This window comes from Cololabis saira, chromosome 19 (assembly GCF_033807715.1).
Source record: "Cololabis saira isolate AMF1-May2022 chromosome 19, fColSai1.1, whole genome shotgun sequence".
NCBI lineage: Eukaryota > Metazoa > Chordata > Actinopteri > Beloniformes > Belonidae > Cololabis > Cololabis saira.
The window spans coordinates 32,354,023-32,380,325 of NC_084605.1; the positions used below are offsets into that span (position 1 = coordinate 32,354,023).

Sequence of the window (26,303 nt, forward strand, 5' to 3'; positions counted from 1 at the left end):
CGTTTGTATTGTGGATTGTAACCGGTCATGTGATCATTTTCATCACACATGCACGACTGACCATCTCATTATTGTAGGAAATTGTGCATTTAGTGTCTGGACCTGAAGCAGACCAGCCTCTTTTACTGCTACAGCGGTGAGTTTGTTTTCGTGTTGTTGCTGGCTGATGTTTCAAACAGTTTGTGGGTTTAAATCCCACGCCTTGGTCTCCGTGCAGCATCTATAATAATGTAGGAGTTTGGGAACAAAAAGAGCTGAAACTAAACAGTGTCCTGTTCGTGAGCCACTACAATGTCAAGTTTGTTTGGCTGCAGTCGACTTTGTTCTCCTTCGTCATTGCTGGTCGGTGTTACACGCGCTTTACATTGTTGGGTCTTTTTTAAATACACTTGACTAGTTGAATTATTTGCGTCCCATTCCTGCGTCGCGTCTACTACAGTCGTTACGGTAAAGTCAACACGGAAGCGTTTGAACTGCAGTCGCGTCCCGTGATAATGAGCTTGTCGTTCAAACTTTAATAATAACCATGACTTTTCACAATGTTTCCCAGCAGGCGCTGGTCGGATCCGTCACACTGGGGGTCGTTTTTGTCGTAGGCTATTTCTTTGGTAAGAGCGATGTCGTTAAAGTGCGTTTATGTGCCGGTACCTGGCAGGACTGTACCTTTATCAGCAGGTAACCTTGCGGGTCACGGCGCGGTTGCGTAATGCCGTCAAAGGAGGGAAATAATTAAATTAATCTTTTTATACGGATTAGATTAGAAGTAAGCTGAGGATGAATCTATTTTCTCTGCGTGTCTTTCTTTTCTCCCCAATAAAACTACGGGTTTATACAAACAGATTCGCTCACATGGAAACGGGTTGGTTGTATTTATATCGTAGAATAAACGTGTTGAATCTATGTGTTGCGTTATCCAGTTGGACCGCAGTTTCATGACTTTCTCAGTGTTTTCCAGGTCGCTTTAGAGACAAGGAAGTTGTGTATTGATAATTGTGAATGGATGCAATCCATAAATAATAGTATTATTGCGAAAAGAAGTTTGTGTTTTACTTTACTTTTTTTTTTTTTAATTATTTTATTTTATTTTATTTTTTTTAATTTTTATTTCTCTTTTATTTTTATTTTCTATTTTTTCTTTTTTTTCTAATCTTTATTGTAAGCGCTTTGAGACTTGTTCTTCAGGTGAAAATGCGCTCTATAAATACAATTTATTATTATTATTATTTTAAATAAAAAAACAGCATACCTGTAGGAAAACTAACATTTCAGTGTTTACAGTTCCTTAAGTCACTTAGGAAATCCATCTGGTGCAATTCATTCCTCTTCTTATTCTACAGCTGTCAGTTTGCATTGTCTCACAATTTGCTGCATTAATTCTTGCAATAATTCAATTATGCCCACTGAGATCATCTCTGTTAGGTATAATCTAAATTAATTAACTGTGTACTAAAAGATGTATTGTGTGGCTGGATGGTTTCCTGACATTATTGTGTTCTCAAGGGAAAAATGGTTATTATTTTCCTCAGGAAAAAGTAAATCTCCCAGAATGAGCATCGCCAAAAGTCACTCTAGTCGAGTGAAGGACCCGCTGCTGCAGTACGTCCTGGATCACTCCATGAGGGAGCATCCGGTGCTGAAGAAGCTCAGACTGGTGGGTATGGCTCAGCATCTGGAATACTTGCTTAAGTGCTCAGGCACAAGCAGAGGCCAGTATCATAAGATGTAATCAGGTTTTACAGAGTAATCGGAGAAATCTATGCAACTGGTTTCTGCTTGTTGTTTTCAGAGAACGATGGAAGACTCCTGGAACATCATGATGGTGGCCTGTGAGCAGGCGCAATTCATGGCCAATCTGGCCAAACTAATAAAAGCAAAGAAGGCAATAGAGATTGGTAAGTGTATAAGGTTCAAGCGTTCAAGAATGATGATGACGATGATGCCACTGTGGAGTTTTTTCCCCACAAAGCATGAATTTTATCTAAAATAATGAAAGTGTATGGTGTTATAAATTAACTTATTCAGCTTCATTTATACCTTGATATTTGGTTTGGTTAGTCATATTTCTGCATTTTTTTAAATACGTTTTTTATTATTATTATTACTATTATTATTATTATTATTGCAATCAATTAGTTGCTAATAAGTTTTCATGCATACATCAACTGTGGTTTATAATTTTGCCTTGCAAGCTTCTTCTATTATAAGGCCTCATATCAGTTTTATATTATGGACCTGAAAAAAAAGTAATATCTACTGGAATTTATTTCCTACCTTTTGAAATTAAGAGATATTTTAATTTTAAAGTGGAATTAAATTATTACAGAAAGAAAAAGAACACATTCTTGCCTGTTGCTATTGTCTCCTTTTATCCCACTGCGATGCTGTTGCAGCCTGTCCAGCGCTGAACTCATGTAAAAATGATTAAAAAGCCTGGTTAGACGTATCTGCTGCCAGGAAATCAGCTTTCTCTGGGAGAAATGCAGCTAGGGGAATTTGGTCATAAGATAGAGGGAGATGTAGTAAAAGCATTTAGGACAAATATGTGCTATCGTGCTGTATAAATTAATTTGTCTTTAAGTTTTTCATTTACATCAAGTGAGATCAGGCCTGCCAACGAACGCAAATGTGGCCTTTTTTGCATGTCTATAGTTAGACTATGATTAAAGGCACGTTCTCACTGCATTTGCAGGAGTTTACACAGGCTACAACACACTAAACATGGCACTGGCCTTGCCTGAAGACGGAGTCGTGGTCGCGTGTGATATCAATGAAGTCTACACCAACATTGGCAAACCCTTTTGGAAAGAGGTATATCTCATGTGTATTATGTGTTATTATAAACTCATTATTATGTTGGTGTGTAAAATAGTTGTATTCCTATACTACAAAGTGCTGACAAGTGCAGAGGATTATCATACAGCACCGGTAACACGCAGTTACAGTAGTCCTGCTTGAAATGTTTGCATAAATCTGAATGTGGAACTGTTGTCAGTCTTTTCATGGTTAAACACAGCAAGGGTTTTAATCTGGCCAGCCATACCAACTCATTTTCTTTCTCATTAAAAATGGTTGTAGTATTCTTGCCATTCACAGCCATGTCCACTGGTACAGAATGTATCGAACCATTGGCAACAAGGTGGGGGAGTGCTTTACATGCTGGCGGGAAAGTCCAAAACTGTACAGACGTTGTATCAAAGAATGAAGGAATCAGGATTGCTGTGGCCGTGTACACAAGGAACAAAAAGCCCTGAAAACAATGTCTAGCTAGTTATTTATTTATTTATTTTACATTCCTCTCCAATAGGAAAGGCTAAAGGCTAATAATAAATAAGTTTTAGAAGGCAACAGTTTTGATGAGAAATTAATCCTTGAAGTCATTCAGAAAAAAAAAAATCCAGATTGCTGTCCTTTGGATGGCGTTACTGGACTGCTCCTCCCTCTCTTGACCCAGACATTTTAGCTAATTACTGTATAGACCACTTCTAACCTTCCATTTGTATCTAAAATTGTGGAAAAGGTAGTTGCAAGCCATTTATGTGATCATTTGTATAGATATATATATATAGATATATACAGTGTATTTGTATATAAATTATCTATTTAAAGTTTTTCAGAATACATCGTAGCACAGAAACGGCACTCGTTCGAGTCACAAATGACCTTCTTATGGCCTCAGATAAGGGATTAGTGTCCATACTGGTTCTACTGGACCTCAGTGCTGCTGTTGTTGGGATTAAAGGGACAGCTCTACGTTGGTTTAAATCATATCTGACAGATTCCAGTTTGTTAATGTACTTGAAGTTTCTTCAGAACGGACGAGGGCCTGCTATGGTGTCCCACAGGATTCCGTGCTAGGGCCATTCTTGTTCAGTTTATACATGCAGCTCTTGGAAAGTATAATTTAGAACCACAGAATCAGTGTTCATTGCTATGCTGAGGATACGCAGCTGTATTTTTGTATGATGTCAGATGAAACAGAACCATTAGCTAAACTTAAGGCATGTCTACATCAAGGACTGGATGTCCACAGATGTTTTGCTTGGAAATTCAGATAAAACAGAGGTTATTATTTTTGGTCCCAAGCATCTTATGAAGGGATTAAATTATTTTGCGATGGCCTCCAGTACAACTGTGAGAAACCTTGGAGTTATTTTCGATCAGGATCAGTCATAGCTGCAGCTATAAAACAAGACTACAGTATATTAGTTTGTCTCAAACATATAGCTTTGTTGTAGATATGCTGCTATAGGCCTACGCTGCAGGGGGGCACCAACACGATCCACTGAGCGGTGCCCATCACCCCTCCTTCTCTCCTCTTCTTCTCTTTCCTTTATTCAGATCAACCTTCAGTTATTCATTTGAAGTATCTCATAAGCTTCATTGTTCTCCATTGTTCATGTAGTTTGTTGTGCTGGTCTGCCCCCTCCTTTTTTCTTTTGTGCATGTTTGCAGGCCGGAGCTTTAGGAGCTGCATGCTGAGCTGCAGTCCCCCCTCTGACCATCCCACTGCTGCTTCCATCTCTCTGTGTAGATGTCTGCTATATGCTTGCTGACATCCTGACCTGCAGTCTGACCGCCTCAGTGTCTGCTGTCTACACCTGCTTGTGTGGTCATCCCTTTAGTGCACCAGTTAGCCATTGTGTCTGTGTCTCTCCTTTCTCTGTTCTTCATTCTCTCTGTCTGTTTTCTCTTTTCCTGCTCTGCCTAACTGGCCTCCAGCAGGATTGCCCCCCCTTATGATCCAGGTCCTGCTCAAGGTTTCTTCCCTCTTAAAGGGGAGTTTTTCCTTGCCACTGTTTATGTAACAATTGCTCGGGGGTCATGTTCTGGGTCTTTGGAAAGTGCCTGGAGACAACTTCTGTTGTAATAGACGCTATATAAATAGAATTGAATTGAATTGATAGGCGAGCAGTGGCTGGGGTGACGTCCCCCTCCTGATGCAGAAGTCTCCACATGATGGGGTTTCCTCTCCGGTCCCGCCGTGCTCAGACTTTTGTTATTTTAATCAGGGCTTTGCTAGGGGGCAGTTATAGTGTAAGGTTGGAATTAATTGAATTTGTGTTTGTTATATGTGTCCAGCCGTGGGAAAAACCAGGAACACGTCTCCCGAGGGTCATTTTGAGTTACAGTATGTACAGATTCTGAAAGTGTAGTTTATGAGCTTTCCAGCGATGTCTATCTGAAAATAATTGAAGAAGATGTGACCATTTGAATGTTGCCATTTCCCAAACTAGTTTTTGTGAGAAATCAGGCCTCAAAGTTTTCAAGGATTAAGATGTGGAGTGGAAACAAAAGCTGTCCACATTTGCATTCATTAGCTTCATACACACCCCTTAAATGGTTGTCAAAAAGAGGTTACCAGGTTACTAATGTTGTCACTTTAAACCACTTTTTGAACTGATAAGGGAGAAATGCAGAGGCAATAACTTGAATTTTTGTCAGGCGGTTAGCAAGATATTTATTCATAAATGCTCACATGTTGTATACACATCTACAGTATTGCCCCACAGAATTTTCCATTGACATAAAATATATATATATATATATATATATATATATATATATATATATATATATATATATATATATATATATATGTATATAAGTAGAAAAAAAGTCCACAATTAGTGTATCTGGACCAGTTAAAAGGTGTGCTGCGGTCTGAACCATCTGCAGATGAGCAGTAAAACATCCCCGAACCCCTACATAGAGAGCATTACCGTAGTCCAGCCGGCTGGTGATAAATGCATGGATTACTGTTTTAAAGTGCTGCAAATAAGGATAAGTTTAAACTTTGCCAACTGCCTGAGCTGGAAAAACTGCAACCCTAACGCCTGCATATTGACCACTGTATTCTGTCCATTAGTCAATATGCACTGGGGAAACTAGTGAGTTCAGACCATCATCGTGTTCTGTGTGCTCTTCTGGTCTGGGGCTTTTGGTGCCGGGCATGTAATGTCTCTTGCATTGTCCAAACATAATGGCCTGATCTTATCATAGAGACCATCAACAGGGGGCAGAACTCCTGGGTTGCGCAGTTGGGCAAACTTGTTAGACTCTAGGAAATTATTTGGTGCCAAAATGAACTGGAACAGAGGCTTAGTCAGTGGGGAAAATAAGTTTATTCTTATTGTTTACAGTAAAGAAGAGGTTATTTCTTCCTTGTATTATTGTTCAAAATGTACCATATGTCATTTTGATTCAGCATATTCCATAAAAGAATAAAAATGCAAGATGTCTACATGTATGTGTGTATGTATGTATATGTATACTGCGTCTTTTATGTTCTTACAAGATAATAATTTCTTTGTTGTCTTTTTGTTCGCAGGCTGGAGTTGAGCATAAAATTAACCTACAGATTCAGCCAGCCATGAAAACTCTAGGTATAGTCATTTTTCTCTTAAATTAATGTGCACATTTGACTGGAATTACACTGTTTTATTTGGATGTTTTGATGTCTTCATTTTTCCTTGGATAAGGCTCCAGTTGTCAGTTAGCATGTGTGGCTAACGTAGCTCCAGTTTAACATGGTGCTACCTAAACCAGAACATTTTGAGTTAACTTAATCTATCTAATCTAATAATTGAAGGATGTGATCTCAACCACCAAGTGCTCAGTCTGGATTGTGCTTGAACCGTAACCATTGACATGAACTGGCACTTTCAGGAGCACTTGAAGTTACACAGACTGATAAGACGTGAAAGGACCTCCTAATAGCCTCAATGAGCAACTCAAATCTGTCGCATAAAATTGCAATTTAAGCAGAAGCCAGGAATTATAATTGATATGCTGTAATGAACCTCATTATCACACATGCCCATGAAATCAGTCAAACAGCAGACAATGTACCAACTGGCAGACTATAGACTAATTAAAGTCCACAGCTGGTTCATTGGAGCATGTGAAATTTAATTGACTGATCTATGTATTGATCATGGAAAGAGACAGAGAATTATTGCTGAAGATGGCTAGAGCTGTGTCTTTTTTTTTTTTGTTCAAATAAAAATAAATGAGGGAAAGGTGAGATACATGTCTACTTATGATAAAGAAATGACTTGTGTTTTAACTAACCTGTATCAGGTTTAAGCACAGATGCAGGAAAGAAAAGACCTCTAGTAGTTGCTGGGACTGTTTTTTTAGGACATTGTAATTAAGCCTAAACCTCAGCTGCAGGTTAGACCGCATGTGCTCTGGGGTTTTAGATGACTGTCTAATGCCCTGCAGGGGTTTAACATGGAGTTGAAATATAAACCCTTAGCTAAGCTAGAGACAGTGCAACTGTCCAAATATGTCTTGTTAAGATTTATGTTATTTCACAACCACAGTTTATCTCATTTCTCTGGAGCTGTCAGTCCTTTTGACTGCAATTAAACCATAGTCCAAAGTAAAATTATATTTAATCAGTGAGGCATTTCTTTATAACACATCATTAAAGGAACTTCTTTTATTTTTAGCTCAGTGGGTCGTCTTATAGGCACTTTGGTTAAGTCGCTTTTTTACGACGCTGTCCAACATGACTTGTTTGGTCTCTTACTCGGTCCCGCTCTTCTTCTCTCTGTAATCATTGTTTTTTTAACCTCATCAGCTACTCCTGAAGTTAAACGTTTCTCGCACGTGATTTCACAAGAAGAATAATAATGCGTCAAGTTTTAAATTAATTTTATTCTTATTTCTAGTAGTATTTTCCTTAAAGGAGCTTGAGGCAGGATTTATGAAAAAAAATCGTATACGTTTTAAGTTTTCTAGTAATAATGTCAGATGAAGCGTTCCAAACCAAAAAGAATGAGCCCTCTAGTGTATCTCTCCGTTGCCTTGAACAGGCTGTGTGCTGCAAAATGTGCTGCAATTCGCATGTGCGTTCTCCTCATTCTCCTGTGCCGGCTTCACTGTTGGCTGCAGTACCCCCGACGGCCGTCGTGGTGAAGGGTGGCGCTAGAGAGTCTCATTTCTTAAAAGGAGCCTCATGCTCCTTTTAAGTAGTTTTGTTTCCAGTAAGAGGATATACATATTTCAATTCATACCTGAACCAGCAGCATTGGTCCCTCTAGAAAGATGTGAAGTCAGTAATTTAGACATCCAAGGCTATAAATACTTCTACATGGAGTAACCATACACGTAGAGTTAATAGTCATCAAAATAATCAAAGATTAATTCCTGTACTGAGCCAGTGTCTAAACATCTGCTATAAAAATGAGTGATGATGCAGCAGATGGTAATACTGCAGAGGTTATTTAATGGTGTGTTTGGCTTACAGGATGTTGAATATATGTTTTGTATTAAAAGACCCACTTCATAACAAACAAGGTTTAGGTAGGGCCAGTCAAGGGCCCCTTCGTTTCCATTAAAGCCATAAACCCTCAAAAATAAATGTTTTAACGATTTTCTAGGCATTCAAGGCAGTGAAAGCAACATTTTTTTGGATTACTACAAACACAGCAGTGAAACTTGCCCCCACCTCTGCAAGTCTGCCTGATGAAGAGCAGCTTACAGAGCTTAGAGAGCGAGTCTGAAGACAAGTCACCGTATTTCCTCGTTAGTAGTGGCTACAATCAAAAGCACATAAAAACCAACTCATTCCTCTGCACACCTCCAGATGATCCATCTTCTCTGTTGATGACATATGATGGAGGATTGACATAAACGGACCGATTGAGAACTTCAGGCAGCGTTACAACAAAATGAAAATAGCTAAAATCAGCCTTTAGATGAAATTTAGATTTACAAAATTATTCTGTAATTTAAAAGTTGAATTTAAGAGAGAAATAAGATGTAAAGCAGGCAATCTTGAAGTCTCTTTGCAACATTGTTTAGGTACAATATCAGAGTAAATTACATAATGGCTAGGGGCTAAATGCTACTGCTGGAGATGATCTTTTTATGATATTATTTTTCATTCCAAAAGCTTACCGATTTGTTAATCTGCATTATGGTGACCTGATCTGCTTAGAGCTGCACATTGTTCTGCTGTACCAGCACCAGTGCCAGCTTGTCTGGGACAACAGCCTCCAGCTGTGTCTTATTTCTGATTTCATCTTCTTTCTTCCAGATGATCTCGTCTCTTCTGGCCAGGCTGAAACGTTTGACTTTGTCTTTATTGATGCAGACAAAGTTAATTATGACCACTACTATGAAAAGGCCCTGGAGCTCTTGAGAGAAGGGGGTATTGTTGCAATTGACAATGTAAGAGCTTCAACACGACAAAAATTTGAGTTATTTCAAATTGTAAGTTTGTCTTAACGGATATCTCTCTGATGTTGCAGGTGCTGTGGGGCGGCCAGGTTCTTAATCCATCTAAAGGTGATGCAGACACTGTGGCTATTGACAAGTTGAACAAGAAGTTGCACAAAGATACTCGAGTTACACTGAGCATGCTCCCAGTGGGAGATGGGCTCACGTTGGCAGTCAAACTGTAAGAATTATTATTGACAAGTGCTAAAATGTACTGATTTTGTCAAGCTGAAAAACCATTGCAGTATAATTTTAAAGTTACGATCAACATAATGATTACAGTATGGTGGTCAGAACATGGTAGGGAAAACAGAGTGTGATTACACACCACAGTATGTTCATTATGTTACATATATTGTTACATGTGCCTATTTTATAGTTGAAAGTGTAGTGTTTGAATTATGTAATAAAGAGATTGAATAAAACAAATTCCTTCTGGTTTCATTGATTGAATCCTTTGCTCGTGATGTAGTGCATTCACATTACATGACAGAAAAAAAAAAGGTTTAATTCCTGGACTTTATTGTAAAGGTAGACACACAAGAACACACAAACTGCTCCCTGAATAGTTTTGCAGTCCTCACATGGCAAGGGACGTGGGAGATTTAGCCAGCCTTTCACTTGAGTCACAATGAGGAAAATAAAAAGGCATTCAGCATCATCTTGCAGCTAATAAGCACTCTTAATAGGGGTCTAAAACCCGTTATACAGCATGATAAAGCCTCTAGGAAAAAGAAATGAAGCATTGGCTTCACTCTTAAAATCATATATTGTTAAATTCACCTTCTGACACAGCACAACACTACGAAAATATAAATGTAATGTGCAAATAAAACAGGAATAAGAGCTTGAATAAAAGGTATATTCTACTGTGCAAAGAAACAGCTCAGATTTACATTCCTACATGATCAAACCTCAGCAGTCACAAGGATTTGCCTTTGGAACAACTCCTGGATTGTCAAACTAAAGAAGCCAACTTTCAACACCAAGCGGGGAGTTTTTCTATCATCATGGATGATAAACTTGCAGGGTTTATTGATCCTTGAAGTGACATAATCACAATAACATTATAGTGGGAGAACATGATTACATATTATCGGTGCTTGTGTACAGGGATTCCACTTTTTTTTTTTGACCTGATGGCTGTTGCGGACCAAACAAACGCTGGAGGCCTGATTCTGCTATTTTTCCCTCTTTTGACATGAAAGAAGGTGATCCTCATGCTTCCAGTTCCAGACCCAGCCCGAGCTTGTGACCGCCAGCATTAATGTTCTTCCCATCCACCAACGCTGAGAGGATGAGTTTCATACCTGCAATATATTTCAAGTAATTGACACGATATGCATATTTCCAAGTGATTTTATAACTTTTTCTGTGACGGAGATGGTTCTTACCAGGCCGCAAAGTCTGAGTGTAACCAATTCCTACCAAGCTGGCATTATTCACCTTAGCCTGGAGAAAAAAACATTAAATCGTCAGCACTGGATCAGTCCTTAAAATGCATAAACTTTCAGCAAACGGCAGTTTTTCAACTGGGATCTTACTGATATGGAAGCGGTGGAGTCTAACTGGTATTTAGCAGCGATTCCAAAGCGAGTGCCGTTGCTGCCTGCCGTCCAGGCGAGATTCACAGCGGTCTCCAGTTTGTCATTTACCTTCTGATAAATGGATCCACCAAACTCTGAACCATCATTTCTGAGTGAAAACAAAGAAGAAAGTTAACACCACTGGAAAAATGGTTTCACCTGAAATATACAACCGTGACTAAGGGAGTTCTTCAGGCTTAATTCCTCAGAGTTAAAGTTCTACTGTTTCATTCACGTGTTTTAACTATTTTGAAGTCATACACATTGGTGTGGAGCTGGAAGTCCCCAGTCTTGTAACCGATAGAGAAGTTGCTCTGGGTCATCTTAGATTTGGCTGTGTCGAGGGACATCTGGTAGCCCGCCAGCCATCCTTCATAACCAGCCACTGCTGCTCCATGAATAGTGGGACCAGCGAAATCTAAATCTACATCAACTCCGGCATTGACGTATTCCCTTTTATAAGCGGTCTTGACCTTTCCGCTTTTCTTCCTGTGAAAAGAAGAAAAATGAAAACTGAGAATATGAGAACACAAGTATTCTTCTTTAATTAATTACAAATAAGGATCTAACTTGCCCAGTGTTGGGTGAAAATGTAGTATCAAAAGTAAGTTTCAGTCCTTTGGTAATCTGAAACGACAAAGGAATATTTCCGTCAGTAATTTAGAACTTTTTAACAATTAGGACAATCGACAGCAGAGATTTTTCTATTTACCTGATCTTCAACACAAACTTCCGTTCCAAGTGTGTTTTCTGTGGTCCACTTCTCTGTGAACGTCAGCCCATATTCAGACCATTTGTACTTGGTTTCCAGTGCACCAGTGACCTTGCTGGTGTCTATGTTGGACAAGCCAGTCGTTTTAAATTCCTGAAGGGAACATTAGAGGAAATTAACCGGGAAACACCACAGGTTGAAAAGTTTCACTATTTTGCCAGGCTGGAATACACTTGTGATTAAAGACTGGTTGATACTACCCAGATCTAAGGGTCGTACTCAAAACAATGTTTCAGCCAATTATTAAACACTAATCTGATTGGTATCAGATGGCACATATGTGAATAATTCTATATCTCACATATCAACAAAGAAAACAAAACTAAGCAAATAATCATGGACAGTACACCATTATATAACCAAAGTAACATTTAAACTTACCACTCCATTTGATGACTTGGTCTTCACATCAAGCTTAACCAGTCCAAACCCTGCAAACACAGTGACAGTGAGCAGCTACTTCCTGCACTGGGAAAACTACTCAAACGCCAGACCTCTCTTCTGCAAGTCAGCAAATAAACATTCAGGGAAAGTCATTTATCTTGCCAGTTACCGTATCCCTTGTTGAAGATATCCTTGGCTGATTTTCCCAGGTCTGCATATGTTGGAGGAACTGCCATTATGCCTGTGATAAAAGAGAGTTTTAGAGTACAACAAAAACTAGAGGCTCATTTATATGGACTTTTCTATGGCTGGTGCTGATTTTTAGAAATCTTGACAGCCGATGACCCATTTATGATGCCAGTTTCTTTCTCTTTCTTTCATGTGTTTATTTATTAAATCACGTCAAGCTTATTTTCTTTTTTGCATCCCTTTGAAATAACAAATGATGCCCAAATTCACTCATTTAAGCATTACTACATACATTTTAAAACCACATTTGATAATTAAACAAGGCACAGTGTCACATGTTGAACAATACAGGGCTGCCTGGAGATGTGCCTGCCTGTTAATCAGCTGGACGTTTCCTGATATTTTGGTAGATATTCTGGACTATCCCAATTATTTAGTTACTCAGCCAACTACATTATTGGTCCAGCTTTAATAAAACAGGTTGTTACTATCATATTATAATAATAAAAATATTTGAAAAATACACAAATATAAGAAGATTATATTAAATGTGGTGTTTGTAACCACTGCCAATATCAATTTTATATTCACAATAAAAACTTGTACCTGCAGACATGAACGCTGGCTTTTTTTGTTTTGTAGCAGCATTGCAGTTTTATTCCCTATTATTTACTTTGCAAAAGAATTGAGATTGTTTTTTTGTATTTTCTTAAGGGCTTCACTTGTGTTACAAGTGCAAAGACTAAAATTGGTATTAGAAACCAAAAGCAAAAATTGCAAAAGAAATAGCATTCTACACATGAATGTATATTACACACATGAATAATATTATGATAAACTATGTTTAATATGAATGGTCTGGGGGAGAATGGCTATCTCACTAGGACAAAATTAGCAGTTAGCAAAGTCACATTGAAAAGAACTACATTGTGCAATACAGTGTTGAAAGCTATGGGAATTACACGAATTTCCTTCGCTCCTTCGTATTTATTTCCACAAGTCGGGGTTAGTTTGGTGGCGGTGACACCACGTGACCCGCTCGTCTAATGGGTTATGAAGTTTAAACTCCCCAGGGTTAACTGGGGTTCCGCCGGATTAATGGACGTCTGAAAGCCGCCAAATGAACCTCACGCTTCGTTACCTACCGAGACTCGTTTCTTCTTCTTCAGTACGTCGCAGTCAACTTGTCAGGTTAGAAAATCTCAGGAAAAGTGAGAGAAACCGGTGTAGGACGTCATGGAGGATAAGGAGACACCGCTGACCTCGGCTCGGCAGGACCCCTGCATATGGCTGTCCACTCTGCGCCTGAGGGAAATTACAACGGCATTGCGACGTTTTAGTCATCTGCCATATTGTTCAAAAAGCGATTGTGTGGTTATTTGCAACTGGAATTATAATTATTCCCATCTGTCTTATATCATCATCTATGGTACATTTATGCTTGCAGCACACCGGCGAGCGAAAGACTTCTATATCACCATGGTAACCAATACGCCGAACGCACTTCCGGTAATGTGGCAGCTGACTGGTCAGGTGGAGCACTTACTGAGAATTTAACTTTTTAGTTTAAAAACTGCTTAAAGTATATAACCTTAAATATGTGACCTTAAGTGCAATTAGCATTAATTTTCGTTATGTTAGAATTTTGATGGATAGTTCAATGCCCTATCAAATCATACTTAAAGCACATCTATGCTTCCACCACACAAAACTAACAATATTGATAATATGTTACGTGTCATCTGAGGCCTTATGTATATGATTTTAAGATCTGTTGAGAATCAGATTATTCCTCATTACTGGCCATATACTGGATTCACAAATAACACAATTAAATACAATGGACCTTAATCTAGTAATCTAGAATAATCACTTTAAACAAGTTGGGGTTTTGTTCTGTATGTGCTATATTTGGTTATTCCAGAATACATTTTTACTTTCCCTCGCAATTTCATACATTGTTTTTCTTTATTGCACATTCATATCATGGTTTAGCACCAAGTGGGGCACAAAAAAATGTTGTAGTTGTTTTTTAAGCTCTTTAATGATGGAAATGACTGACAAGAAACAAGTTAGATTTTAACAAAAAAATTCTTTCTTGATGAAAGAATATGTTAAATTTTTAACTCCATTCTAACATGCTGCAATGACCAAACTAATGGTCTCTATACAATGGCAAGTATCACTCAAGAAAATTAGAGCACATTGTGAAATCAACATTACTATTCAATAGCATGTTGTATTACAAATAAAGATCAAAGCAACTGTAAACAAATGTCTTAATGTGCATGTTGCTATGACTCTTTATAGGGGAATATAAAAATAACATTTATAAAATGAAATAAATTAATATAAACAAATACTTACAAACTTAAGGGTCTGTTTCGTACAGATTAATGTCATAGGATTAATGTCAAATCTACAATTTGGAAATTTACAATGCACAATGAACGCTTTTACTTAAAAAATTATACATATCCCAACAGTGAACATAAAAAGATCTGAAACATATCTACAGAGCGAGATCTATTATTTTAACACCTAAGGTAATTGGCAAATGTAATTCTAAGAAAGAGAAACTCTTCCTCTAAAGTATTTGGCTGATAAAACATATTTTCTTGAGCACATCTTTAAAAAGAAAAAAGAAAAGCATTGCTTAACCATTATTGAGCCATAAATTTCAGTCTGAAATATTGTCAAAATACAAATATGATTTCAAGAAAAGAAGATGTTTTAGACACTGATTTCTTAATATCACAAAAACTGGTATTTACTGTACAGCGTAATGGAAACCTATTTGTATTGCTTTAATATTCCAGGAAGTGGCGTTTTGATCTATTTAAAAGAGGGTGGAAAGAAAACCTTTTTATTAATCAAACTCCAAATGACCAGTTTTTTTTTACTAAAATAGTAAATAACTTCAGACAGGCAATGATTGTTTTGCATCATGTGCTGTCCAAATACTCTCTAAAATGTACTATTTTACTTAGAATCCACTAAAAGAAAATGCTTTTTAAGCTATATCCCTTAATTGATAGAAATAAGAAACTTTTAAAACAATACTTATTTTAAGTGAGGTTGCGTTAGGCTAGTGTCTTACCTGCAGTAACACAGAGCTCACAGCATTTTCAGATAGAAAATCAGGGAGGATTTATGATGGACACATCCCCTGTCAGTTATTCAACACGAAGGCCATAGAGTAGACAACTGCCACCGTTTAAAATAAATAAATCATAATTTCATAGCTGCTGAACTAAAGAACAGCCGTAGTGCATCAACATATTTTGTGACCTACGAGCTGATTCCTTCAGGAGTTGGAAAGCTTATCATGTTTAAAAAAAAAAATAAGCAAAGCATTTGGGATTTTTTACGTCCATCCAAAAGCATATAATTATCGTACCTTTCATGATCACTCATTTTTACTCTCTCATAGTTGTCGAAAAACAGTGAAAACTGAACAAGTAGTGTCTGATGAGGCGGCATAAATATGTCCAACATAGTGTTGACTTGACTTGGTTTTAGATCTTAAAACTCACTTCTATGTCGTTCTAAGAGTGCTGTGACTGCGATCTACTGCAGGTAAGACAGTAAATTACATACAAGTAGTTCACAAAATCCCACTTCTAGAAGTAAAATGTCCCTTTAAGTGTGACGGGTCTCAAATGTGTCCAATCCAACAATAAGGTGATGATGGAGCTTCCCAGGAACTTCTTTTTTCATTTTTAAGAATGGACCTAAAATGTGTAACAAAAAAAGCAGGGAAGAAGTCATGCTCCAAAAGAAGACGTATGGCTCTATTCATCCTATCAGGCCACTGTGCTAAAAGGGATCAAATCACGTCTTTGTTGTTGGAGGATGTCACAAGCCTCGTCAGTTGGCAACTTCACAAAAGGAGACAGAAAGGGCATTGAGTCAGACTTGTGTGACGGGACGGCTGCTGTTCATTATCCAATCATCCTCCTGAACACAGTCGGCTTCGAGAAGGGCCAGCAGTACTCGTTGGGGACTGGCCCGTTGACGTTGCACTCAAAGAAGGAAAACATGGGGAACCAGATGCGGGCTCGTCGACTCTGCTGGTAGGCCCGGGTGTTGGCCAGTGTGTGGTAGTACAGGAAGAGTCTGGTAGTGATGTAGAAGGCTATGAACACGTCAATGGAGTAGTGCTCATGTGCAGCCAGGATGAAGAAAATACCGAAGAGGTTCAGGACCCAGGACAAGGTGTGAATGAAGTTCCAGCTTCGTGGAGTGTCTATGGGAAAGATGAGCAAACGTCAAGTTCAAATGACATCCACAGATGCAGCATACTGTTAACTAAAAGACTTGCAGTAACTTAATTTTTTTAATTGCGCTTGCAATTAAGGTCACTGGATGGCAGCACAGAGTCACCACTCTTCTCTTATTTCCTACTTCACTACCTGGAGTCAGACTTTTTAAACAGCTCATTATATGCTCGAAACCTGTTAATACAGGCAAAACATGCGATTGACGTCTTTCAAAAACATATATCACATAATGATTTAAGGTAAATGGACCTGTATTGTGTTTTTCAGTTTTGTTGACCACTTAAAGCAACTTTACACAATAAGCCACACTGATCCATTAAAAACAGACATTCCTAGTCTGTACAATTTTACTATTTAGTCAGTCCAGCCCTTTTTCATCTACAACACAAACTCGTATATCTGAGGAAAGAGACCTTTATAATATAATATGTAGGGGATCGTACCTGTGGCCTTCACACTGGCAGACAGCTTCTCTTTGTCTACACTGTTAACATTTCTTTTATAAAAACTATCACTTGATATGGATATTTAATTATAATGGAGGTCATAAAGCAGTTACAATATTCATTTTAGAGGAATTAAATACAGTAGCAGGCAGTTTTGAGTAAAAGGCTGCTTATTTAGAGTCAGGTAGTCTGGTCATGTATACTCAAAGTACTAATCTGAAGAAAGAGAAAAAAAAAAAGAGCAGAAAATCAAATTGTTGCCTTAATCTGACCGATATCAAATTTTTAAAAGCCATGCATATACCATAGCTGGGCTGTAGTCGAACTGAACTAAAGCTTTTGAGATCGAGCTATTACTTCCAGATAATGCGTCCTAATGAGAGTTATTCCGGCATAGACCCACGCTTAGCCGAGCTAGCGACTGCCCCGGGACTCTCCCTTCTGGAAGTGACGACACCACGAAAGCCAGAATATCAACACAGTAGGAGAAGAAGAACAATAACAACAAAGAACTAACCGGAAGAACGCCAAAACAAAAGTGTATGTGGCACCACCTAGCATCGCGGAGTCGAACGCACCTCACTCAATAATCGATTGTCTTCTCGCCCAGGTATACTTGGATTTCTAGGAAACTCCAGTTTAATCCTTAGCTACATTGTTGCCAATAGCTTGATTTAGATGTGCATGTAACCGCACTGAGTGACTTCTGACGAAGAGTAAGCACATAAGAAACAAATCCTTTTGTTTACAAGTTAGAATAAATGACAGTGACATGACCTGGAAGCAACTGGGGGCCATTTAAGAATCAAATTTGGCTCAGAGTTATTAAAAAGTAGTTCTCAGGCCATTCTGCCTCGACTCAAAGGGGAAAAATTTTAACTTTTCATCTTATAAAATATATCGCCATTGAAAACAAAACACAAACTCTCAGGAGGAAAAAAAAAAAAAGGTGTGAAACTCACAAAAACACTGGGTCAAAAGAAATTACTCACACTCTGTGACAAAGAAGTTCAGCATAGTGAGGACCACGGTGTGGCCGCTGAACATGTAGTCGCCACACGTGTGCACTCCAGTCAGAGTCATCCCAAAACCACTCCAGATGGCCACAGCCCGCTGAAGTTTGGCCCACATATCGCCGTATATCTAGGACAGAAAACCAGTAAACTGCTAAATCATCTTTTTTTTTTTATTTTAAAAAGCAAAAAAGATGCAGTTTAAGATATAATATACGAAATGTGTCAAGTTACCTTTCCTGAGCACTGCAGGTGCTGTCCTGGCACCGAGAGAGAGGTGACAAACATCGTAATACAGCGCAGCATGAACACCGTGCCCATCAGGCTGCACAAGCGCCGCAGAAGAATGGACCTGCAGGACGTAAGAGAAACCGTGAACACGAGTCTGATCCGGTACTGATGTTAGGGAGCACTACCTCGACGTCCAAGAACAGAGCTGCTGATTTCATGATAATACACTGATGTAAGACAGCGTGTCACACCTGTGTTTATGCAGCAGCAGAACCAGCAGCCAGATGTTGCAGAGGATCACGCCACACGCTTCAGCCATGGCAAAGGCCCACGGTATTCTAGGCACACTGTTGAGAGGGGGGGGGGGACCAGGAATCAAACAATTACATTAAAAAAATCAGGCAAAAGAACAAATCAACTACTGGACAAATTAGGGATTAAAAATCCAGCAGTAAATAAAACAATATCTGTTGTTCCAATATGAGGAAATTCTTTCTTTTCCCATTTTATATTAAAAAAAACTATTAAAAAAAAGGAAAAAATAAATAAAATTGAACAATAATAACACCCCTGGCTGTCTTAAAGAAGATTTTCCAACTTTCCAAAAGTTATGTTTATTAATGACTCATAGATCAATAATATTAGGCCTTCAATTATTAAATCTAATTGGGTTTTTTTTACTCCAAAAAGATGCTCACTGACAAATACCATAGTTAAATGTCACTCATTTTAGTTACCTAAATCATTATCAAAAATAACCAAATCATTAACCACAACTGCACCAGTATGATCAGGTACAATAAATCCTACTGGCTTCAAACACAAACAAACCAATAAATACAATAGATACAATATTTCCATGGCTTGTTTGTCATCAAAACTCATATTTGACTGACTTTTAGAAATGTTAAACTGAGGCAGCTGAGCTGAACCTAACAACTTGGCTCAGCATGTTTCATTTCTCCAGCTATTCTCTGAAATCGAGTCTCTCATTAAGCGGAGATATTCCATAAAAGCTCCAGGCTGGTCACAAACAGCAGCTCACATTTCAAAGTAATAATAATAACGTATACTTATATAGCGCCTTTCATGATACCCAAGGTCGCTTAACAAAGGGGGGGCAAACAAAGTAGTTGCTTTAAGAAAATGTTACCGATTTCTTTGAACCGAAGTCGCTCCATCCGGAGTATGTGAGGGCGATATGAGTAAAACACCCATCATCTGGTGTGGTGCTGACTAAACACTCACTATTTTACTCTCTGTGGTTTTTCACAGCTGATTTATGTGTTTTTTCTTTATTTCTTTGTGGCACAATGAGCCGTCTGAAGTGTCGTGACCAGTCACACCCACCTGTCTAGGAAAATGTCTGGCAGGGGAGGGTATGTGCGCATGTCCGGCACCCGTTCGTGCACTATGACCATGACAAAGGATGTGAAGCCGAACACAAACACCACATAGACGGAGCTGAGCACCGTCTTCCAGTACTCGGGATCAAGGCGCCTCATCTGCTGCTTGTATTTGCCATTAGTGTACTGGTGGTACTCCTCTCCCACCGGCGCTGTGTCGGTACTGTCACAGTCCCTGCCCGGGTCTCCGTTACACAGCCAGTCCAAGGTGCCTCCAGAGCCCGTAGGGGAGTGGCCGTCGAACGGTACGCCCAGCTCCTCCAGCACGTCCAGGTTCTGTTTCTGAAGCTTGCGGATGGAGACCATCAGCCTCTTAATGTCCCCCAGAACCTTGAGCTCCAGAGGGGGCGAGCGGAGGTCGTACTCGCTCAGGGCGAGCAGACTGGTTCCGTCCAGTCGGTGCTTGTTACACAACAGGTCAACATAGTCACAAAAGCCTTCTTCCTTCAGCCACTTGGCAACATGCTTCGGTGTCCAACGACGGACGCTCAGATGGGTCATTTCTTCTTCCGTCTGAAGGCTGGATAGAGGAACACAACTCAAATAAACAGAATAACCTAGTTTCAGTCAAACTTTTTCATTGTGTCAGCACTAAAAAAAAAAAAAAAAAAAAAAAGCTATAAGACTGCAAAGTAGACAGAAACTTAAAAGTCTAACACAGAAAGCATTAGACAGTTTAGTTGAAACATGTGAAACCTGACAATTTAAAACTTGAGCAACTGTATGAGGCAAACACTGGTATGAATTGGCTAATTTACTGCACTTTACTGGAAACCACACCCCAAACTGTAAGTGAAAGAGCAGGAAAATCCCCCTCGTCAGGCATTTAATTATGCATGTATAATGATTTGTGGGCTATTATCCCCATATTATCAACCGAGACCATCATTTACACTTGAAATAAATCATTTAATCCAACCTGAGAACAGATACAAATCAGGATTGACAAATATAACTATAAAACCTAGCTGATCAAATAATATGTGAGTGAACTGTAGCCTCCTTTTTGCAGGCATCTCAGTTAAACATCATCTTCTTAAAACCAACATCAAACAATACAATAAATAATCACTAGCGAGCAAATACGATGAGATCAGAGAGGAAAGCTCCTGCTTCTCAGCCAGCATTTAACAGCAGTCTCTGAATAAAAACCAGCATTATAGGAGCAATCAAAGCAGAGCAGCTCGTTTTCCATCACAACAAACCTTTATCTGCTGCAGCTAACGCGGCTAGCCCGCTGCTGCTAACGTGATCAATAACGTGATTAACTCACCACCGGAGGTGCAACCGCACACGACACGGAGCTTATTTATTCGGCCAACTGACTAAGTGGCATCTCCCGAGGATTAACTGGAACCGTGTCAGCATAATTTGCTGCGATAAAGTGAACATGGTGAACATCTTTTCGCCTTATTATTCGCGCTGGCTGCCCTTTTACTAGCGGTAATGTGTGGAGAAGCTGCGCACGCAGAAACCGACGCCACCCGCCCAACAGCGACACCCGCTGGTGGAACATGGGCGGTGCACCGTCTGCTCTAAATTACATGGCGATTTTTGACACGTTGTTCATTTGAATATTTAAATAAATTGATTTAATCTGCATACTTTAAGATTAAGTGAAGCGGCGAGCTTGTTTTAGGCCACATTTTATGCTTTTTTTAATGCTTCAAGATAAGTTATTTTTAGTAAGACATAAAAGTGACTGAATGTTACTGGAAATGCATATAACTTATGTTAAAATGTAATGTTTTACTGAACCAAGTGCTTTATTTTATAATTTCATTTATTATTTTGAACTTTAAAAATATCTACCCACCAAAAAGAGCATTTAAACTCAATCTGTTGTTTTGTGGTGTTCATATAAGTGTTTTATATTTTATTTATAATAACAACAAAGGGAATATCATAAGAGTAACCCAGGCCCTGCTCGTATTTACACAAGAGGGGTGTTACATAAGCATAAAATAACAGTGAAAAATACTATTTACTGTCCCCTAATTGTATTCCTCTGCTGTAAGTCACTTTGGATAAAAGTGTCTGCTAAATGTAATGTAATGAAAAAATATTGCACCTGATATTAAAAAGATGAATAGTTTCTGGAAAACGACTTTCAATTCAACAAGTATTAATTTTTCTTTTTCAAACATCTTCTTAAAACACCATTTGGACATTCATTATTTACAGGTGGACAATAAAATTACCTTCTGGCACAAAAATTAAGTTTGTGTTGTGTGTATTCTTAGATGTGTATTCAATTTTGTTTCAGTTTTTAACCAAAGGCAACACGATTGACTTTTGTCTTTTGACTTTTGTTTAGCAATACAATACTCTCTCAAAATGCTTATATTCATTCTACAATTTAAATGAATTAAACTAAAGACACAGTTTTTCATAAAGATAACTTAAAAACAAAGACAATCATCAGATTATTTGCCAGTTGGAATATTGGCAATTTGGAAAGAAACAAAGGTTATTATGACCGTACAGTATTTGATATTGACGGAGTCAAATCAAATTACCCTTTCAAAACAAGCAATTATCCATCTTTTTACATAACCTCAAATCACATTTTACTCTGCTTTGACTTCTGCTGACTATGAACAATTATATTTTTGTTTAGTCAAAACCATAAATTGAAGATTTATGACAATAAAACTGCACCTCATAAAGATTTAGAGGTGTAAATCTGGCTAACATCTAGAATATAGGTCACCGTTTTAATTTTAGAGCTGAAGCACCTGTTCCTGTCAGTAGCAACATGGCTGTGCCAAAGCTTCAGCAGAGTTTGGGAATAAATATTCAGTGAATTAATCATCCAAATAGTAATTTCAGAGCAGTGTTTTTTCTGTTTGTAGTCAAAACTTAATAACATGCAGGTGAATAGTACAGTTACTCCTGCAACTCCTTCTGTGAAAGAGCTAGAGAAGGTTTTGTATGGAGGCAAACGATTCGGAAACCATGTGGATGAAGTTTGGCCAAATCTCTTCATTGGGGACATGTGAGTCTTTAATATTGCTTCAATGTAAATGAAATAAAGCAGTGGAGGCTGTTCTCCTCTCATGCACTTGTTATAATCCCCTGTTCCCTCGTCCCCAGGTCAGTGGCTAATGACCGCTACTCTCTGTGGAAGCTGCGGATCACTCATGTTGTGAACGCAGCTCATGGGAGGATGCACTGTCAGGGGAGTCAGGACTTCTATGGACCTACTGTGGATTACTACGGAGTCCCTGCAGACGACTCGCCGTCTTTCAACCTCTCTCGCTATTTCTTTCCTTCTGCTGAGTACATTCAAAACGCACTTGACACAAACTGTGGTAATTGATTCATCTTTTTACTTCAATATCAGAGTTTTTTTTTTTTTGTTTATTTAAAAGGATCCCCATTAGTCTTCACCATGGGAAGACTATTCTTCCTGGGGTCCACACATAGACATACAAAAGATAATATAAAAGATGATAATATAATAACAATATAATAACATGACACTAATAAAGACGACAATAATCCAACTCAAAAAGGGTGAAAAACCTTCACTACAATTCCTGAAATAATAAATTGAACCAAAAATAAAAGATTAAGTAACCAACCATCCACATCTTAAGTAGCAATATTTGCTACTGTCACCAGATCTGTTCTGCTTATGAACAAGATAATTTAAAACGACTTAATAATATACCCATCCCTCTATTTATAGTATAAATATATATTACATATCATAATATACTCATACATTATAATATACTCATACTTCTAAACTATATATACCCTCATAGCCTACAGAGATTTAGAATATATTTACTATTAAATTTATAATATATATAATATACATACAATTTGCACAATAATCACAATATATACCTCGGACTGATCATAACTTCCTTCTGAACTACAGCCTGCTTCAGTCTCCTTTTAAAACCTGACATCTTGTTTATTGCAACTATACATGGGGGGAGATGGTTCCAGTGTGCGACTGCTCTATACATTACTGTTTTTTTCAAAGCATTGGTTCTGGGCATAGGCAGAGAAAAGTGATTACCTAGAGTCTGTACAAGTCATTCATCTCATCTAGAATTACAACACCAATCTCCCTGCAATCATTTTCTTTTTTTTTCGCAGCTCGAGTTTTAGTCCACTGTGCAGTCGGAGTGAGCAGGTCTGCCTCCCTGGTCCTGGCCTACCTGATGATCCACCACCGCTATAACCTGCTAGAAGCCATCAATAAGGTTAAAGAGCACAGGTGGATTTTCCCAAACAGAGGATTCCTCAAACAGCTTCGGGCTTTAGATATGAGACTGCAACAGACTTCACATCAAGAATGAGCTGATAGTCTAACTCACAGAACCTTAAAGGACAGTTTTCATGAAGAAGAATGATGGAGTGCTCTCCTGCCAGCGGAGGGAGACACAGTGCTTTGAGATTCTACGGTTTGTTTAAAGAATGGTGTTGGATCACATGTATTTCCTCTCTCTCTCTCTCCCTTTCTCCCTCATTCTCTCATTCTGATGCTGTTTGATGTGAATCATGCAGCCTCATGCTCACAGAAGAGAATCAGAGGATCACTGCGGTGACCTCAGCTTTCTTTAAACATCAGTTTAAACAGCAAAAATAAGATGAAATTACCTGTTTCACCTCATGTTGCAGAACAATTTTACCCAGAATGTTTTAGGTTTAAATGAATCTGCAAGACAAATTATTTGATTGAAATCATGACTTTTTTTATCAGAATATTTGTGTCAGGTCATCATTAAAAAATATTCAATATACTTTATCTGAGCCTTTTATCTTGAAAGTTCAAGATCCAGTTGGACACTTCTGTAAGTTCTTGCTAGTTCGTGACATTTAGAGTTGGCGTCCGTCCACATGAAGAGATATCTGTTTTTCCATCCAACTGCAAAATTTGATGCAAACATCTGAAATTTGATCTCACACAAGATTTGTTTCCATTTACTGGTTTTATTATGGTGTCGTTGGCAGGTATAACAGCTGATTGTTGATGTGATCTGTCATGTAAGCCACCTGTTCACTCCATCAGGAGTAATTGTTTCCTTCCCCATTTTATATATTCCCATATTCACCAGCTTTTTCATGAAACAATTAACAAACCACCTGAAGCAAGCGTAATAGTTTACAAAACTGAAAACGTTTCATTTTCAAAGTTTGATGCTTACAGCAATGTTTTGTGGTACAAAACAGACACCCATTCTTGCTGTATAGGTGACCCCGAGCTGATTACAGTTTGTCATATTATCTCTGGATAAGGAGGTTTTCTGGATATGGATCAAAAATGTCATTCCCATGATTGCTGAGCCAAATGTTTTGGGCACTATAGTGGCCTTTATTAGACAGTGTACACACAAAAAGCATGGCTGGCGGAGGGGGGGGCAGCAGGCAGCAAGCAGCAGAGGACACGCAGGTAGGAACTCAAATCTGGATCAGCTGCTGGGAGAACTTAAACCTTTGTCATATGCGGTTGAGCTGCAAGGAGCCCTGCAGAGCCATGCTGTTATCACTTTTGCCTTGTGACATGGCGATCCATCATGCTGGAAAATGCACGGATGGATAGATCATCACCTACACCTACATCATCTACATTGTTTGGATGAAGGTCCATGTGGAGGAAAATTTAGTATGTCTCCGTATTCATGTCGGAGTTTAAGTTAAACCTCTTCTTTAGATGAGGATGTTTCACTGCTGGACTGATACAGCGTTCGTCTTATGTCAGCAGACAATTGATTTTCCAGATTTCCCAGACAGCTGTTAAGAAGCTTCATTGAAGACAATAGCTTTGCACCAGGCTGTTTCCTACAAGATTTCAGCATGTTGTTGATTCAGTTAAATTCAATTTTATTCATATAGCATCTATTACAATACAAGTTGTCTCTAGGTGCTCAGGTGGTGTTCTAGGTGTTCTAGGTGCTAGGAGACCCAGAACCTGACCGCCGAGCAATTATTGCATAAACAATGGCATGTAAAAACTCCTAACTTATAAAACTAATAATATTAATGTCCAGATTTATAGTTAATATACAGTAGCTGCTTTGTTGCGTAGACAACTGTGATGCCCCCAGCATTACCGTCTTCTTGCCTGACGGTTTGACTGAATTTTTCCCAGATAAAGAAGAAGTCCACCACCTGGCAGTTAAACCATCTAATTACATTTGTACGGCTCATAAATGCATATATGCCCTTTAAGGACTTTTAGAATATTACAAAGTAAATGTGTTATAACCATGGTATGCGAGACAGTCATTTTTACACAAATCCCCAATTTTCCACGATTCATGACAAGTTGGAACTAAGTATCGAGGGAAATTGACTCGGAAGAAAATTCAGATGACCCAGGTTTCCACCAGCAACGCATCATGTACGCACAAATCAGATCTCCTCATGCTGATCTGTGCATGAATGTAGTTTTGTGCGTGTGTATCAGGCAATTCGTGTATGCGTAGTTAACGATTTGTGTGTGTAGGAGGCTTTTTGATTCATAATAATCATTTTGTCCATAACTTTAGGTATGTTACGCACAACATTTTCTTTACGGTTTACAAATCATGGTTTAGACATACAAGTACACAAAGCTACACACAAATAGGTGTACACACTCACAAATCAAGAACAACGCATAAATCTAGTAGCACACGCGCACAGATATATTGAGTCGATTTTCTCTGCATAGTTGTGACTCTTTGTCAGCCTGGCTACAGTGCTGAACACAAAACCTGGGTTATTTTTATTATCCTCTGTCAACGATGAATAATCAGCTGT

General features: G+C 38.5%; 4 protein-coding genes across 6 annotated transcripts; 2 read left to right on the forward strand and 2 right to left on the reverse strand.

Moving 5' to 3' along the window:
* The first annotated feature begins 23 nt into the window (after positions 1-23).
* LOC133419388 (catechol O-methyltransferase domain-containing protein 1-like) lies at positions 24-9,649 on the forward strand. 3 transcript variants are annotated; one of them, XM_061708546.1, is made up of 7 exons: positions 24-136; positions 1,527-1,651; positions 1,787-1,892; positions 2,690-2,808; positions 6,329-6,383; positions 9,047-9,180; positions 9,261-9,649. In XM_061708546.1, exons 2-7 carry the CDS (start codon positions 1,547-1,549, stop codon positions 9,411-9,413), a joined length of 672 nt encoding a protein of 223 aa, XP_061564530.1. In that variant the 5' UTR covers positions 24-136; positions 1,527-1,546; the 3' UTR covers positions 9,414-9,649. The 3 variants fall into 3 exon arrangements, with proteins under 3 accessions (XP_061564530.1, XP_061564529.1, XP_061564528.1); XM_061708545.1 differs by lacking the exon at positions 24-136 and adding an exon at positions 459-608; XM_061708544.1 differs by lacking the exon at positions 24-136 and adding an exon at positions 835-859.
* An 80-nt stretch (positions 9,650-9,729) lies between these two features.
* Positions 9,730-13,462, reverse strand: LOC133419146 (voltage-dependent anion-selective channel protein 2-like). The gene is made up of 9 exons (XM_061708159.1): positions 13,305-13,462; positions 12,140-12,211; positions 11,968-12,017; positions 11,527-11,679; positions 11,389-11,441; positions 11,076-11,303; positions 10,773-10,923; positions 10,623-10,680; positions 9,730-10,538 (listed from the first exon to the last, which is right to left on the reverse strand). The coding sequence occupies exons 2-9, from the start codon at positions 12,204-12,206 to the stop codon at positions 10,447-10,449; spliced, it is 852 nt and encodes a 283-aa protein (XP_061564143.1). The 5' UTR covers positions 12,207-12,211; positions 13,305-13,462; the 3' UTR covers positions 9,730-10,446.
* A 644-nt stretch (positions 13,463-14,106) lies between these two features.
* Positions 14,107-20,996, reverse strand: LOC133419247 (sphingomyelin synthase-related protein 1-like). Its single transcript, XM_061708306.1, has 6 exons — positions 20,812-20,996; positions 19,483-20,058; positions 18,384-18,479; positions 18,136-18,253; positions 17,881-18,031; positions 14,107-16,408 (listed from the first exon to the last, which is right to left on the reverse strand). The coding sequence occupies exons 2-6, from the start codon at positions 20,037-20,039 to the stop codon at positions 16,104-16,106; spliced, it is 1,227 nt and encodes a 408-aa protein (XP_061564290.1). The 5' UTR covers positions 20,040-20,058; positions 20,812-20,996; the 3' UTR covers positions 14,107-16,103.
* A 1,364-nt stretch (positions 20,997-22,360) lies between these two features.
* LOC133419248 (dual specificity protein phosphatase 13A-like) lies at positions 22,361-24,198 on the forward strand. The gene is made up of 3 exons (XM_061708307.1): positions 22,361-22,536; positions 22,635-22,852; positions 23,655-24,198. Exons 1-3 carry the CDS (start codon positions 22,409-22,411, stop codon positions 23,855-23,857), a joined length of 549 nt encoding a protein of 182 aa, XP_061564291.1. The 5' UTR covers positions 22,361-22,408; the 3' UTR covers positions 23,858-24,198.
* Positions 24,199-26,303: the final 2,105 nt, after the last annotated feature.

What these genes read in the sequence shown, in the direction of transcription:
- LOC133419248 (XM_061708307.1), top strand. Translation starts at nt 22,409, where the DNA reads ATGCAGGTGAATAGTACAGTTACTCCTGCAACTCCTTCTGTGAAAGAG. An exon ending in AATCTCTTCATTGGGGACAT is followed by an intron (nt 22,537 to 22,634) that starts GTGAGTCTTTAA and finishes CCTCGTCCCCAG; the next exon opens with GTCAGTGGCTAATGACCGCT. An exon ending in CGCACTTGACACAAACTGTG is followed by an intron (nt 22,853 to 23,654) that starts GTAATTGATTCA and finishes TTTTTTTCGCAG; the next exon opens with CTCGAGTTTTAGTCCACTGT.
- LOC133419388 (XM_061708545.1), top strand. Translation starts at nt 527, where the DNA reads ATGACTTTTCACAATGTTTCCCAGCAGGCGCTGGTCGGATCCGTCACA. An exon ending in TGTCGTAGGCTATTTCTTTG is followed by an intron (nt 609 to 1,526) that starts GTAAGAGCGATG and finishes TATTTTCCTCAG; the next exon opens with GAAAAAGTAAATCTCCCAGA. An exon ending in GCAAACCCTTTTGGAAAGAG is followed by an intron (nt 2,809 to 6,328) that starts GTATATCTCATG and finishes TTTTGTTCGCAG; the next exon opens with GCTGGAGTTGAGCATAAAAT.
- LOC133419247 (XM_061708306.1), bottom strand. Translation starts at nt 20,039, where the DNA reads ATGACCCATCTGAGCGTCCGTCGTTGGACACCGAAGCATGTTGCCAAG. An exon ending in CCAGACATTTTCCTAGACAG is followed by an intron (nt 18,480 to 19,482) that starts GTGGGTGTGACT and finishes CCCTCTCAACAG; the next exon opens with TGTGCCTAGAATACCGTGGG. An exon ending in ACCTGCAGTGCTCAGGAAAG is followed by an intron (nt 18,032 to 18,135) that starts GTAACTTGACAC and finishes TTTCTGTCCTAG; the next exon opens with ATATACGGCGATATGTGGGC.
- LOC133419146 (XM_061708159.1), bottom strand. Translation starts at nt 12,206, where the DNA reads ATGGCAGTTCCTCCAACATATGCAGACCTGGGAAAATCAGCCAAGGAT. An exon ending in ACATTTTCACCCAACACTGG is followed by an intron (nt 11,304 to 11,388) that starts GCAAGTTAGATC and finishes TTCTTTTCACAG; the next exon opens with GAAGAAAAGCGGAAAGGTCA. An exon ending in ACTCCACCGCTTCCATATCA is followed by an intron (nt 10,681 to 10,772) that starts GTAAGATCCCAG and finishes TTTTTTCTCCAG; the next exon opens with GCTAAGGTGAATAATGCCAG.